The 17,008-nt window shown below is 40.1% G+C and overlaps 1 protein-coding gene across 12 annotated transcripts in view; it reads right to left on the reverse strand.

The window, feature by feature from the left end:
- PCDH15 (protocadherin related 15) overlaps positions 1–17,008 on the reverse strand; it is a 659,401-nt gene that overhangs the window by 88,233 nt on the left and 554,160 nt on the right. For all 12 annotated transcript variants that reach the window (XM_082222007.1, XM_082222006.1, XM_082222001.1 and 9 more), the window contains 2 exons: positions 12,236–12,376; positions 9,616–9,728 (listed from right to left, as the gene is read on the reverse strand). In XM_082222007.1, coding sequence (XP_082078133.1) covers positions 9,616–9,728; positions 12,236–12,376 — 254 coding nt within the window. The remainder of the gene's footprint in view (positions 1–9,615; positions 9,729–12,235; positions 12,377–17,008) is intronic.

Consider the following 17,008-nt stretch of genomic DNA (forward strand, 5'->3'; position numbering starts at 1 on the left):
ATAATATATACAAGATTTTTTCTCCTTGACTGGGAGACAAGAAGAAACTGGAAGCTATGAATGACTAGGATCATGTAATTCCAGCGGTTGCCTGACATGAAATAAAGAAAAAAATAAGCATACAGAATAAAGCAACAATAATGGCTTGAATCAAACATTAGAACAGTGGCATGATTGCTGCCTAAATTTGCTGCTACAAGTGAATATGTAAACATTTTAATCCCTTTCCCACATGGGTCTGCCTGATTGCTTGTGGAAGGAATTCCAATATTCTCACAGCCATATAAGACCCCCCCCCCCCAGCCTTATTGCAGAAAATGTTGGTGGGCAATCTATGCCATTGATTAAATGCTTTAAGCACATCTATGATTACTCCTGTCCTCTGAACAAAAGATTTCTGCACAAAAGAGGCTGGATAAACTTGCCGAAAGAAGTAAGCTCGGGACTAAGGCTGAGCTAGAAAGAATAATGTAGTTGCTAGTCTTTGCAAAAGGGCCATGCAATGGAGACGCACGCCCTGAGAAGCTTCTCTCTAAAATGTCTCTGCTGTCAAGCAGCAGTCACAAATAAATGTGCTTGGCAATAAAATGCTGTTCCCTGCACCTTTGAACATGAAGCTATTATTCAGTTAGATCAGTTTGAAAGGAAAGGAAAATGCTGAAATCAATTTACCTTTCTCCACCATTTTGCAGGACATCATAGGCCTAAGGGCTATATGAATCTTTTCAAATCAGGTCAAATATGAGCCCTAATCATTCTGTAAATGTCCATGGCAAGCAAGGATGGATTATCCCATTGCTCTTGTTCTTAGAACCGATTTTCATTTTACTTTTTATACTCAGATCGTACATCTGATGACAATATGTATGCATATCCAGAATGTAGGGTGTGTGTATGCAAATATAAAATTAGAAACAATTATGGGAAAGACTGGATTTTTAAAAATAGACACACACCTAATTCTGCATGTATGTGTCTATGCAGGCTATATACAGGGAAACCCACATCTTCTGTATTTAGTTATCTATTCATACCAAAATACAAAATATAAAGAGAGAATTGGCTCTAAGATAACTCCAGTAGATGGCCCTTGTGGTCTCTTCCAACTCTATGATTCTATGATTCCAGTACTCTAACTCAGCTTCAGTATGTTGGGATGAAATTTCACCGTACACTGATATACTTGCACGGGAAGGCTAGATAGAGAGGAACCTTCCTAAACTTTCTTTCTAGACTTAACCTATTGATCTTCCCTTAGACCAATACTCTCAGAGTTGTTGGCCTCATTTCCTTCTTCAGCCTTTCCTTGGGAGAGGAGACAACTTTTGTGTGTCTCTTGCTGAGATGAAAGAGCATGCATGGCTCTTCACATCTCCACCTTAGTTAGAACTAGGATCTTTGCTTTCAAGTATGTACTTCCTGCAATAAACACAGCCTTTTATTTTCTTAAGAGCAGAGTCTCCTTGTGATTATATCCAGGATAAAGTGTGCTCCTCCAACAGGGATACAGGGATCCATTCTGCTTCCGTAAGCATGTTAACACCAACTCAGTCATCCTTCCTCTGAATATTGGGCTTCTGCTGGTGTGTTTGCACCTTGCTAGCCTCTGCCTAATCCCCCTTTACCTCCTGGTAAGCAGGAGCCATGCAAAGCAAACAGAGGTCAAGTGAGTTCCCTGCGTTGTAACCTTTTTCGTAGGGTATTTGCTCTATCCCCATTGATTGACTGGGTTGCCCTTTTCTATCTTTTGTATCCTTGCTTGCCATGCACACAATTAATGTGTGAAAAGAGCTACAGCCTTTGCTAGTAGTGCACCTAAAAAAGGTACCGTATTTTTTGCTCCATAAGATGCACCCAACCATAAGACGCACCTAGTTTTAGAGGAGGAGAACAAGAAAAAAAATATTCTCTCCCTCTCTGCGCAGCGCCTCTCCACGGCTTCAGGGATAGCTGTGCCAAGCCTCTTCAGGGGAAGGGGAGCGTTATTCCCATTGCCCTGAAGAGGCTTTGCGCGGCTATCCCTGAAGCCAGGAGAGCAAGAGGGATCGGTGCGCAACAATGGCTCTCCTGGCTTCAGGGATAGCTGTGCAGCCTGCATTCGCTCCATAAGTTGCACACACATTTCCCCTTACTTTTTAGGAGGGGAAAAGTGCGTCTTATAGAGCGAAAAATACAGTATTTAAAAAGTGAAATTTTCACATTTGAATTCCAAGTTGGAGTGACATGCTTTTCATTAAAGAACAGCAGAAATGTTTGCTACTTAATGCTTAGTAAGATATTTGGAAATGCAGAGCCACAGAATTATTTTGTGACAGATTTTCCCATATAGAAGCATTTGTGCTGCAGTTGGGTGCAGACTGAAATCTGATAGCAGAAACTATAGTGAAGTTATGGATGACAGGATAAGAATCATAAATTTAATTGTAATCCAACAGATTGAACTGGTTTTCAATTAAACTTTTCTCATTTATCTGGCATCTGCATTGGTCTGCATGACACCAAAATTCAAGTAATGATAACAATACGTTATTGATGTAACTGGTGAGCAAGGTACGTTTGACAAACTCAAATACAGTACAAACAATTTTCTACCTTGTTATTTTCAAGACCTGCAGGCTAGATTCCTTCCATGTCCACTTTTCTAAGATGAAGTCTTTAAAAATTCAAAATGGATTTTTGGGGGAGTGCGTGTAAAAACCCTTCTTTTGATCCTAACCTGTTTTTAGCACTTTCTTTTTTTAGTAACATCTCTGTAACTCCTGTTCTGACATTGCTGAATTCTATGGATTGAGAAATCAATATCAATTAGGAAGGTGCTTTTGCATTCAATATGGAGAATTTGAAGGAAGTGAATAGAGAAACACCAAAATTCATGTTCTTTGTAACCTTATAGTAATTGTGCCTTATCGATTTAACTTCCTTGAGTTAACTAATGCAATCAGGTTCAAAGAACAATACATCACTTCAATGAAAACATACTGTTAGTCCCTTAAGAAACTTCTGTCGAAACATATGGAACTGAATGGGTAAAAAGAATAAAAGCTAATATGTGGCTGTGTTTGTCCTGTGTATTTTACCTCAAGTGCTTTTCCTGTTTCTGTAAAGGTCAATTATTAAGCCAGAATCTTGCATTAATTGCACAGAGGGGCTCCATTTCTACAAAGGGACAGTGGGACTATGCCCAGCTCCTCAGCATCGCCGAGGGGAGGGGTTGTGAGTGGGTCTCGCTTCCTGCCAGCCAATGCGGCTGGCTAGGGGGCGTGGTTTGCTGCTCTTAAGCAAACACAGGACCATGGCTCAGCCTGTTTGTTTCCTGCACACATGGATCTCCCTCCCTCCCTCCCTCTATTCTCATGCATTCAACACCTCACCTTGCTATGGACCTCGGTTGGTCACCTGTTGAAGGGGCCTGGTAGAATTTTTTTCCACTTGGCAGATTGGCACCAGCCACTTGGTTTTTTTGCCTACCTCGTAGCAAATCGCCACAACTTTGTAAGGTTTGGTGGTTAGGCATTGGAAAATGTATTGTGTGTTGGAGGGGAGGTTGTGGCCATCACCTACCCATCCCCTTGAAGGGTATTCCATTAAAGGAATCTGGTGGTCATGGTTCCTGTCCGAAGCCCAGGTGGTGGCTAGGGCCATGGCACGACCCTCCGGTGACTCTAGGGGAGTTTCCAGTTCATTTCCACCAACATGTTCCCCCTACAGGTTGTTAACCCTTGTATGACTTCCTGCAGGGTGGGCAGGAGTCAAGTATAGTCTGTTCAGATTCAGTGTCTAGGCCCTAAGCCAATACTACTCACATTCTGTAACCAATAAAGTTGTGGCCGTTTTTAGCCCATTAACCTAAAATACTGGTGTCCATGTGTCTTATTTCATCAGAAAGTGGGGGACGGGGCCTTGACTCACAAACATGTCTTGGCCTTCTTAAGAATATATTTGCTTTTTTATAAAAAAGTGGTAGTAGTAATCTGTCTCCTTCAGTCATAGTCCCATTCCAACCCCCCTAAGTATGAAGAATGTGTACATTATAACACACTGTCATGTCTCATGCTCAACATATGCCAACAGAGGCTCTTATGTGTAACAGAAGATCTTTATCCAGGCATATATAGGCTTGGCAACGGCCACAGTTCAGGAGTCACAATTCAGAAATTCAGGCATCAACCAAGATGTTCAGAACTGGATGGAAACAACAAAGTTGTCCCAACAGTTTCCACGCCCTGCCCATCAAGCTCTTAAATAACAGACTCTGCAGGAATGTCAGGAGTGCAAATGTGCACTCCTCTGAGATGGGTGCTATTTGAAGCTGGATGTTGCATTTGGCAATGAATGCATATGATCTGCTGGTCACAGGTATGGAGACAGGATATGTGTAATTTCAAGCATTTCCCACATATCAGATGATTGTAAATTGGGGACCCACAAGCACAGAGGAGGAACAGACTTCTCTCCTGCGGTCTGGGGCTTTGGATATTCCTTTCCTAGTGTGGTAAAGAGCTACACTGCAGCAGTGGCATAGCGTGGGGGGGTGCCAGGGGTGCCGGCCGCACCGGGCGCAACATTTGGGGGGGGCGCGCGTTTGGCCGGCCCTCCTAGAGGAAGCAGGAACCCCACTGTCCTCGGACCTCCTCTGAAGGCTGGCGGTGGGGCGGAGAGACCTTCTCCCCGCGCCAGCCTTCGGAAGGCTGCTCCGAAGCCTGGCAGTGGGGCGGAGAGACCTTCTCCCCGCGTCAGCCTTCGGATGGCTGTCCTGAAGACTTGTGGTGGGAGCAGTGGCGTAGCGTGGGGGTGCAGGGGGGGCCTGCCGCACCTGGCGCAACATCTGGGGGGCGCGGAAGAGACTTGAGTGCTAAAATCCACGGGTTAGGGGGCGCAAATTTCTTGTCTTGCCCCGGGTGCTGAGAACCCACGCTACACCACTGCACTGCAGTGACTTCCATTCATGAATCTAAGAAGAAAAGTGGTCCTATTGTTCATTCTCTGTTCCATTGAGCACCAGAGAATAAAATCATTCTGTTTTAGAGCTCTGTAAAGTTTAGCTGACATATTTTAATTTATAGCATTTCACCTTTGCATGCCTTTGTGCTTGTGTGTGCTGTACCACGTCAGTAAAACATCTGCAATAGGCTGAGCTGCCAACATTCACTGCTTCCAGAAGGCCAGTTTAAATTGTTTCTTTTTCTTCTGTGCAATATTATTTGCAAGGTATGTTCAGTGGGATTGTATGTCTTTTCCTATGCCCCCTCCTTACATTTGTCATATTGGTTCATGAAGTTTTGACCTTTTCGGTGATATTTACCTCAAAAAAAAGATGACAAGGGAGTTTAGGTATTATTACAATGAACCACTGACATGGCCTATTATCCTTAAAGATAAATGTCAAACTTCATTCTGATGGACTTAATGTCATCAGGTGCAATGCATCCTTGTGTAGTCCTTGCAAGGATTCAAAATGAAAGCTAGAAGTCAATATTTTTGTCAGAAATTCTTCAGAATCAAAAGAATAGGGGTTCAAACTGCACTCTTTAAATAGCTCTTTAACAATCAAGTATTACAGCATAGTTGCCAAGATGAATTAGATATGGAAAGGTTATTCTGTATGCCAAAAGACAGTGAAAAGGTGGGATGTGCTGCTAAATAAATAAATAAGAAAAGAAAGAAAGAAAAATGAAGGTGTAAGAATTCTTAAATTTTTATGATAAATTTATACTACAGTGGACGCTCGGGTTGCAAACGTGATCCGTGTGGGATGCACGTTCGCAACCCGCAGCGTTCTCAACCCGCATCTGTGCGTCTGCGCACACACGTGTTGCAATCTGGCGTTTCTGAGCATGCGCAAAGGGCGATTTAGCGCTTCTGTGCATGCGCAACCGCTGAAATCTGGAAGTAACCTCATCCGGTACTTCTGGATTGTGGCGGTCCGTAACCCGAAAAAACGCAACCTGAAGCGGCTATAACCCGAGGTATGACTGTATTTGTTAAAAATGATTTTGCTGGGGGATGTTTGCCATTAAGAATTTATTCAGCAGCCCCTTCCTTTCTTTTGATAATAGTAAGAGCTGAAAAAACTTTTTTTAAACTTCTTTGTGAAGGTCAGAAGAAAGTCTTCCTTTACTGTAGCAGTTGATGCAGAATCTTGCTATGATTACATGCCTCATGTCTTCTGTATTAAACTCCCTTAGGGAGGTGTCCTGAGATTCAGTTATTTGACTTTGAAAGAAGGAGGAGAAAAGAAGTATTATTGTACAGAATCCTCTAAGGAAGAATACTTTGATTTGTTGTGCCTTTTTGAGCATTCTAAAGAGAAAGTCCTGCTAGTGAAAATGCTTTGGTTTGTGAGAGCAAAAGATGTTCTTGGGATCATTATACTCAAGTGGGGCCCACACAGAAAATGAACAGGAAAGAGATGAAATGGCTGGAAAGATATTGGCTTGGTTCTCACACAATGCTAAGCCATGGTTTGTTGAACTATGAGTTAACCATGAGTTGTGTCACAGATAAATCAAGCAAACCATGGTTTGTTTCTCAAAACTTTGGTTTGTTTCCCCGCTGTGTCTGGGGTGGGATGGCCATACAAATGATGATTAAGTAAGGGTGCTGGGTTCAAACGTAACACAATCCACAGTTAAACAAGGATCATGGTTTCTTGGTAATAAATAAGAAAGCATAGTTAAGCTGTTGGGTTAATAGATAACATTAGCGTTTAATGCAAAACTAGCTTTTCTTGAACCACTGTGGTGCTTATCCAGAGGAAACCTTAACCAGCAAGAGAAAAATACATGAGCTCTCTTAGGATACTGACATTAAGGCTACCTTTATCCATAGGCAATACAAGGGTCTAGTATTTACAAAACCATCTTCTTTAGAAAGCATGGATTGCTGTCTGGCTGGTACAGAAAAATAGTTCCCAGCCATTACTTTTCATATTTTTGGCCACCATGTAAAGTCAAGCTGACAACGTTTACTGCATTTTTTTAGCTGTGGTGTGAACACAGCTTCATAGTTTATACCACAGATGTACATGCAGGCAAGATGAATGGTGAAATAACAATTTGCTTCCCATGCTGAGGAAGTCAATCTTGTCCACTCCATTGTGTGCCAAGTAGGTTGATTAACTTTAAAATATTGTTTAAATAGGCACATACACGTTTCTGTGTATAAACACTCACACTTCACATTGCAGAAGGAAATTTAGTAAGATTTCAAACTGTTTACAAAACTACACAGACAGAACTGACAGCAGAACACACACACACACACACACACACACACACACACACACTTTAAGGATAGTAAAAGCAAAGTGCTTCTCTCCTTTTGAAAGGTTAACATCTGTCTTCACTCAAACTGTCTCCTTAACTGTTATGTACAACTAATTTCTCAGTCACAGTTTTATCTTACCCTATATGGCACATGCCTGGAAATAGGAACAGAGCAGAGAGGAGAACATTCTGGTCAGTCAAGATCATTCTTGTGAATTAGAAATCTGTGCACTGGATCATGCTTATAGAAAGAAAGGTCATGTTGCAACAACATCAACTGAACACTGTGACCTTTGGTATTTCACTTTTTCTGCAAGAAATAAAGCCCTTAACAGAAAGTTAGTGTTCCTTAACAACAGACCAATTTCCCAAAATGGAGCCTAGGGTTTACTTTGCTGTTTCAATGCATTTGAAAGATGTGACTATTTTCCTTTACTTGACATAAAATGCTTGAACACCTGTTAAATGTGCCCACAGGCAATACTTAATAGCTATTGATTGCACTCTTTAGCTAGCAATTTATTGCCTACAATTGCAGTCCATGGCTATTAACTATGACTTTCTAGTTGTGTAAGAGGACAAGATATGCATTAATTAACAAAAATCCAAGGTACCTTTGATCTTTTACTTTTTTAAAAAGGGTAATTAATCACAAGAGGATGCCATTTCTAAACACACACACACACAACCAGATATTAATTTAACTATTTCTGCTTTAGGTTTAATTTCACATCTGGCCTTTGCACATTTTATAATGCTAGAAAGAGTTAGAAGGACTTCTGTGTTCCTTTCCCCCAGAAAGATTCCTTTTTCTTAACTTCAAATTAATTTTGCACATGTACAGATTACAGTCACAGCGATGCTAAAAACATGCCACTGTCAAATTCTGAATGAATCCATAAACAGCAGAGCACATCATTTAATGAACTCATCTTCTTTGTTAAAGCACCCAATTATTCAAATGCTGTACATAGCCTGCTGATGTGTCCATGCCTACCAGTTCCTGTGTAAATTGTGTAACTTATTTGCCTGTGATTCACATAGCTAGAATCACAGGCAAATAAGTGTCCAATGCCATACAAGCCATGCAGGTATATGAAAAATGGATCAATGGAAAAGCAGCTATATTCAGAACTAACAATACAGCACAATAGGGATCTTTCTTATAATTCCCTGCAACCTAGCATAACAACTCTACTCCTCACATGCTTTAGCTTCAATCAACAAATCATTTCATTTCTCTGCTTGCTCTGACACATCCTATTAACTATCCCAGAATTCTGTCCCTCTCGTTGCATAATTGTTCTGGTTTTGCTTTGTTCTAGATGTTTTGAGCATAACATACATGGCAAAGTGGTATATAAATGAAGTGGCTATGAAAATAATGCCATTACATTTTTGAATGGTTTCATGGTAAATAAGAGAACAATGCAATCACTTCAGTTTAGCAGCTCTAGTTTTGTGGTACGAGATCTGAGGTGGACCTGGAGTCTCAACATAAGCAGACGTTGGACCTTTGATGTCATGGAATGTCTGGATAGCTCAGCTGGTTACAGCATGGTGCTGATAACACCAAGTTTGCAGGTTCGATTGCCATATGGGAGAGCTACATATTCCAGCATTGCAGGGGGTTGGACAAGGTGATCCTCAGGGTCCCTCCCAACTCTACAATCCTATGATTCTATGATCCTTTCTATACATTAAGGGGATCCATAAAAGGGTACATAATCCAATTATAAGCCCTTCATATCTGTGTAACTGCCCATCAGTGAACTGAAGAATGAATGCATTCAATTAAATAAAACCAGCCAGATGAACGAGACACAGGTAGTTGTCATTAACGTATAACATTTAGCTACACAAGACTGTGTCCAGCTAAGCCATAAGCAGAGTAGACCCAGTGGGTTTAAGTTAGCTAAATTCATTTGTTTCAATGGGTCTGCTATATGACTTAAGTTGGACACAATCCACAAGCCTGACAAGGAAATCGCTGTTTATTTCTTGGTGCTAACTTTGCTTCCTGATTACATTATACTTTTCACAGCCTACATAATGACAGAGTTCAAATAATAGTTTCTTTCTCCTTCCCTCACATTTCCCTTTAGTAATATTGATGATATTTTAAATATTTATTCCTTACATTTACATACCACCTTTATCTTCCAAGGATTTCAAGGTGATATGCATGGTTCTCCTCGCCCCATTTCATTGTCACAGCAACCCTGTGGTTAGGCTAAGAGATGGAGCCTGGCCCAAGGTCACCCAGTGAGCTCCATCCTCTCCCAGGTCATAGTCCAACACTCTAACCATTATCCCACACGTAATGGTAGAAATGGAACACATACTATACCTGTATTCATCCTGGGTAAACCTTGGAATTACTGAGGGTTGCAATACTGAAATTTCTACAGTGGTGGTGTTGAACTTCACAGGATCCCCATCATCATAGGCAATGACCACGAGCTATCAAGCACACAAACATAGTGAAGATCAATTCCAGTCTTACACACAATCATATTACATGCCATTTGGCTTCTGGTAGAAGTAGACAGCTACAAGCTTTGCAGGTCTCCAGAAAACTCTTAATTCCTTCATCACGGACTAGCCAATTTATTATTATTTTTAATATTTTTATTGAGATTTTGTAATTGCAAATTCCAAATATCACATACCATTATCCAATCGTACCTTACCATTACATTTACAATCCTCTCCCTCCCCACCTGACTTCCCTTAACTTCCCCTTCTGGTTTGTTACATTGTTTGTTGTATTCTACATGTACATATACTATTGAATGTTGTTACATTATCATCCTCTATGTTTAAATTCAATAAAATTGTGAAAGTTTATTCAAATCCTGCCAGTGAGTCCATTTCCTTTTGTTGTTTCTGCACGGACTAGCCAACTTTAGGCGTGATGATGATGTGCTCAGGTGACTGCATCATTGCAAAGCACTCTGAATTTCTTTTGCTGTCAGATTTACAGCATTTGATTTTTTTATGAACTTACTCACTTTTGTTTAAAGGCAAAAATAACACTGAAATAAAAAATGAGTAGCAAAACAAAACAAACAGAACCAAACTTTTTTAAAAAGCCTGTTTGGAACCCAAAGTGCAATTCTAACTCTTTAATCCTAAAGCTTAATCCTATAAATATTCTGAACCACAGTGAAATATTAAAGTATATTATGCAAAAAAGAAAAGAAAAAGTGGAAGGACTTTAATTAGGGGTGTGCTGCAGTCCCCTGGGAAGTTTCACCAGTCTTACTGAAAATATTTTCAATTCCCTAAAAGTTATTTGTATCTTTCACCACAGGTGTTTGAACCTCAAAACAACTCTAGAAAGCTCAGGGAAATAAATAAATAAATAAATAAATAAATAAACACAAGTTCATAAATTTCCAAACAGAGAATCCAGAAACCAACAGCTTTTGCTCCATTCCAGATGTGTGCTTTGTTGCATATTTATTTATTTATTCATTCATTCATTGAATTTGTATACTGCCCTTCATCCAAAGAGCTCAGGGTGTTTCGTAGCATAAAATACAGAATAAAACCATGGCATACACAATATACGTATATACACTATAGTTGATATAGGCTACCCAATTCATTGTAATGGAGGCAGCAGATCTGCAGTCTTCATTGGCATGGAATGAGAAGTTCTTGTGGGCAAGGAAGCTCTGTGTAAAAAAGCTTATCCAAAATCTGTTGTAGTCTATTACATTTTTGAAGCAAAGCATTCAATTTTACATTCAGTACTTCCTGAGCACAATTATTTGAATCACTGAAGACAGCAAATACTAGGATAACAAGATAATGTGTGTAAATTATACTGGCATTATTGTATCTCAAAACTTGGTTTCTAGTGTTTTTTTACATAGATGCAAATGATGAAGAGATTTAACATTAGTATCATTCTGTCTTCTCAAAAATTTATTTTAGAACTAATGTGCAGTACAATCCTTTGCCTATTTACTCCCTAGTAAGCATACAATCCTGCGGATATTTACTCCCTAGTAAGCATATTTAGGATTGGAACTTAAATTATTGAAAGGTACACGTCTGCAATCTTTGATGGTCCCAGAATAATTTAATGGATTACTCATGGCTACATTTTCCTGAAGCAGAGGTATCAAGATGCCTAAAACCCATTAAACACATTCCTTATACTTATAAAAAGTGAAGCGACTTCATTTTCTGTCATAGTTTCACACTCACATATAAGCAAATAAGCTAGAAAACCCTAGCAAGCAGATGGTGTTTTTCAAGAAGACAGATGAATGGGTTAAAGTACACAAACTCATTGAGATACCTTTTTGGGGGTTGCTGGCATGTTTTTCAATTAAGAAAATGTGTGATTAAAAAGGAAATGCTTTAACCCAACATATCAGAGAAGAATAATTAATTATCATAACTTGAACCAGTACTTTCTTCAGGGAATATATATATATAATATGAACACTCATCCCCCAAATTATACTGAATTCGATTTTCTGTAAAATGATGCATTATAATCTGAGCTTTTAAAGCTGCAGCGTCAACTGAAATCCTAACAGACAAATACAAACTGAGTTGCAAACATTAATTAACTTAATGGATCTCCTCAACCAGCAACTGTCAGTACAAAGGTTTGATAACAAGGAAAAGTAAAAAAAGAATAAGAATAAGAACTGCAGGCACCCTCTTCCTCATTTTATATATATTTGCCTGAGTGTAGATCCCTCTGATTTAACTGGAGATTGTTTCAAACTGAGCAGCTTGGAGACACTGCAGCAGAATCTGTGATTGCTCATCCCTAGTGAAAACCCAGCACTGGCTCTGATTTAATTTGTCTTTCTTTTTGCGGCCATTCAGTGGGGTTGTGGAGGACCAGAAAAAAATGCTAGGTAGTGTGATGGAGCCCTCAGGCTGGGGGATAGCCACTCCAGTGCGAAAACATATTAAAGTGCATATGTGGATGTTATTACCTTAAATAATGTACTGGGCTCTTCATTAAGGTTCACACGAGTAACCACACGTCCAGAATCTTCCTCGACATCAAAGATACTTGCACTGTAAGGGAACTGGACCACATCCACTTTATACCTCACCCAACTTGCTGGTGTTCCCTATAAGAAAAACACCTGTTTGTTATTGTATACAGCATGGGCTGGAAAAGGAGACCAAATGTTAAAATACAACCCTATATTATTATGTTGACATTTGGGGAAAAAAAACACAGTCAAAACTACAGGATCAACAGCAACCTGCCCACTGACAAGAAAGAGCCAGGGCCACAGAGGGGAAAAACATTTAGCACATTGGGATGTTACTTTGGAGACCCATTTACAACACAAAAATCACGGGGGAAGTCACCTCGTCAAAATTATCAAGGCTTCTGATACTAGAACTGAATTACACTTTCAGTCCATTTTGAAATATTCTGGTCCAAGTACAAGAGCTTTTTAAGTCTGAAACTATGCAACACCTTTAGTTAATGTATCTCATTATATTCATAATTCTTAACTTGAAGGTACCATTTGTACTAATGTTATACTGTGGTCTGCAGTATGCTATGGGGGGGGGGGCTTGAGATAATAAGGAAAATACTAGAGGTATTTTCTAAAACAAAGAGTGGCAAGTGGTGAATTAAATTTAACTCCCTTTGGACTCTAATGGTATCAGTACAAAAGTCACATTGTGCAGGAAAACTAGAAGTCCATGACAATGCCTATTCCATGCATTGGGAAGATTTGCCTATCACTAATATGTTCAATAATAATAATAATAATTTTTCTTTATACCCTGCCCTCCCCGGCAAAAACCGGGCTCAGAGCAGCTAACATAAAATGTTTAACACATTAACATAAAATCAGGCAATCAATTAAAATACATCCTAAAATCAGATCAGGATCAGAGTAAAATCCAATCAGATGGCAAGCCACAGATTAGGGTTGGGGACCTTAAATGCTCACCAGGCCCAACTGTTTATGCTGATCTTATATGAGCCTGTGAGAAAAAGTTGGGAGGCCACTTTCATGCAAGTTCTTATGGGGGAAAGGGGAGTCAGACTGAACCCCAACCAAAGGCCTGGTGGAACAGCTCCATCTTTCAGGCCCTGTGGAAAGATGTCAAATCCCGCAGGGCCCTGGTCTCTTGTGACAGAGCGTTCCACCAGGCCAGGGCTGGCGTTCATGTTATTCAGCTGAGGTGTCAGTTGGATTGTGAAGCAAAATCTTTACTGATGCAATTTTCTACTTTTCCCTTTGTAAGTAAGCAACTGGTTTAGTTGTTTTCAATCTTTATTATCCCTGTGCTGTTTTCCCTGTGAGTAAATTCATTGTTATACTTATTGATGGTTATGAGGTGGCAAGCATCAATGAATATGTGATCAATAACAACAAAACTATTTTGCATCATATTAGTAAACGCAGCTTGTGGCAACCAATCATGTTAATGAAAACGTCAGTGAAAATTGGTATTTGATGTTTTGTGTTATTAAGAAAGATGTAGACATTTAAATGGAATCTGGTTGCATTTAGGTAATAAGACAACCTTTTGTTTCTTTTGCAAAACTGATCATGAATTTTGGAAGTGAATCATATAGAGCATGACCACCTACCAACCAGCCAATTCACTGATTTATTTATTGCTTTATTTTAGGGACGGAGAACCTATAGCTCTCAAGATGCTGCTGGACTTCCATCAGCCAAAGCCAGCACAGTCCATGGCCAGGGATTATGGGGGTTGTAGTCCAACAACATCTGGAAGGTCACAGACTCTTCATCCCTGTTTTGATTTCAGGGTGCTTTATATCCCTCCCCCCAATACAACACAGGCATTAATTCACATCCTGGAGGTGAAACAGAGAAAGGGGATTGGGAGGGCCAAGTCCAAGCCATTTTGCAGCAAGCAATCAGAGGAATGTGCCCCCTTCTTGCCATAACAGAGAATGCTGAAGTACACATTTGGGGAATGCACAACCATTTAGCCAGATATGGGATCTATAGGGAATGGGTATCATAAAGCTGGCACACTGGAAGGGCCTGGAACAAGTTTTAAAAGTCATATGCAGATCCAATATTTGTAGAACAATCACAGGTGAGTTGGGACACACAACTTTTTAATTTTTTAATGCTATGCCATGGCACAATGTTGTTCCCACTGGGTTATCCTCAGTGTGGAAAGCCACCAGGCTGCTCCTGCTTATAGCAGTTCATTTGTGCATGAATGGCAGAAACCCTTTTTCAGAAGAATGAAAATTGCATTGTATCTCCACCAGTTGTTCCCAAACTCCCCCACCAACCCACGTATCACTTGAAAAGTGCTTTAGGTTCTTGGTGGACCACTTAATGATTTTTTTGGCCTGTTGTAGCCATTTTAGATGCTAGAGATACTGTATGATTCTTAATTGCATTTTTACAGAAACCTTGTGGACCACCTGTATGAAGCTCATGGAGGTGGTCTATGAGACTCACAGACCACAGTTTGGGAACCCCTGACCTACATGGTACTACCCTGGAAAGTTTCGAAACTTCTCACATTCTCCCTGAAAGCCCCTACAAGTTCATGGGTGATGAATGGTTCCATGAAAGGTGATACTTTCTCCTCAGTCACATCTAGAACCAGATTTTTATACAAACACTTCAGTTTTAGAGTTGTTTATTTAGCAGCACTGGTGCTTATGCCCCCCCCACACTTCTTACATTCCATATGGAAAATTAGTGTTGAGAGGGGGTTTTTTGTATCACTTTTCATCTTATTATTTACAAAATCCTCACAGGAATAGCTATTATAATGTGTGCTACCTCATCACTGTCATATCCTGTCCTCACTGAAACATAACACGCCATTCCTGACATTGCATTCTCTTGTCAACATGTGAGGTGCCAGATGCTTCGAGGTCAGTCAGAAACTGCAGCCACCAGGGATTTTTTTTGCTGTCATCAAGAAATCCCCAGAGAAGCAGATTGGAATTATTGTCCCATCAGAAGGGTAAAGCCTCGGGATTTGATTAATTCTGCACACACTGTCAAAAACATACTAAAATTATTAGTAGCAAGAGGAGCTAATTGAAAGACAAATGTTTAACAATTTTGCAGAGTCCCCCCCCCATGCCATCTCCTGTAAATCAGAATACAAAACTGATTACATGGATTTTTAGATGTGTGTGTTAATTACTGTAAGTTCATAAACAATATGTCCTAGAGACAGGAGCTGCTGAAGCAACTGTATATGCAAGCTATGCAACACATATGTGTCGTCTTTGTGTGTGGTTGTTTTGCTTTTCAGTGGTTTCCATCCTCTATGTGTGGCTTTTCTATGTCATTCTGTAGGACCTCATTTACCTTCTGAGCAGCGTTCTGAGGACCTTATGACAGTGGTGGACAGAGGCAATACTAGGCAGATCAATTACTGTAAATTTTACTTGAGCAATTTCCTTCTGTTATGGAGACCTTGTTTATTGTTGTTGAGCTTTTCTTCTTTTTTTTACAAAAACATCAAAAGAACACTGACCACAGAGAGTACAAATTTAGTTGTGTTGTTCTATTTCACGGAGAAGAGATTCTGCTTCATGAGATGACTCCTGTATGCCATAATGAGGTATGATGACTACTCACAAAGTCTTCCCACTTGACTTGGCTTCTGCAAGTTGGCTTATTATATGGCTGATTCATATAAGCCTTCTGCAAATCAGCTGCCTGAATTCTGTATCACAGACAAGGTAAACTAAATCACTGCACTATGGTTTTCTTCTAGACTTACATGTTAAAGTTCACTATATCAAATCTTGTCAGTGATACTGCAGCCTCAGAAGAAAATAAATTACATCCTAAACATGCCATTTCCAGGAAGGGGAAGAGAACTACCATCCAATGCTGCTTAACAGGAGGCTCTGAAATCAAACTATATATGACTTTCCATTCCACATGGGTGTAAATTGAGAAAGGCAACTCAAAGAATGGCAGTAATTCCATATATCGAAATTCTACCCCGTATGTAGAAGAGAAAAGAGACAGATTAGGAGGCATGGAAAGCAACTTGTTCTCTTTTCGAACTATTCCAGAGTTAATGTGATGAGCCTTCAGAACTCTAATCAGTTCCTTGTGGTGAATTGCAACCCCCAAAAGTATTTGGAAGACGGGTGTGATTGACAGTTTGCAGGCTCTGGCTCAGCTTGCAGAAATGATACAACATTTCAATAGAAGGCACATGACGGCTTCCTACAGGGCATTCCAAAGAGGCCATTTGTTCTCTCATTGGTTTATTACTGCTGGTACTACTTCTCTTTGTGCATTGAATATGAAGGTCTGAGAGAAAACATAGGAAGCTGCCTTGTGAGTCAGACCACTGGCCCATCTAGTTCAGAATTGTCTACACTGAATGGCAGCAGCTATCCAGAGTTTCAGGAAGTGGTCTCTCCCAGCTTTGCCTGGAGATATCAGGGACTGAACCTGGGACCCACTGCATGCATGCTGGGTGCTCAACCACTGGTTCTTCCTCAGCAGTTAACATTTTACTGCATACTTTTGCATGTCAGGAGAGATAGGGTGGAACCAGAATACATAGGCACACTGAGGGTAGGGTGAGCACATGTACATTTTGTGAACACCTAAAAAGGGCTTCTAATGTACCAGAATTTAAGAAATCATATATTACTGGAATAGGTAATTTTTAGATCCTTTCAAACGTAAGGTATTCCAATGAGATCAGAAGGCACTAAGATGATTATACTCTTAATGTCAGGCGGAAACCTGATT

Source organism: Podarcis vaucheri, assembly GCF_965113315.1.
Source record: "Podarcis vaucheri genome assembly, chromosome: 5".
NCBI lineage: Eukaryota > Metazoa > Chordata > Lepidosauria > Squamata > Lacertidae > Podarcis > Podarcis vaucheri.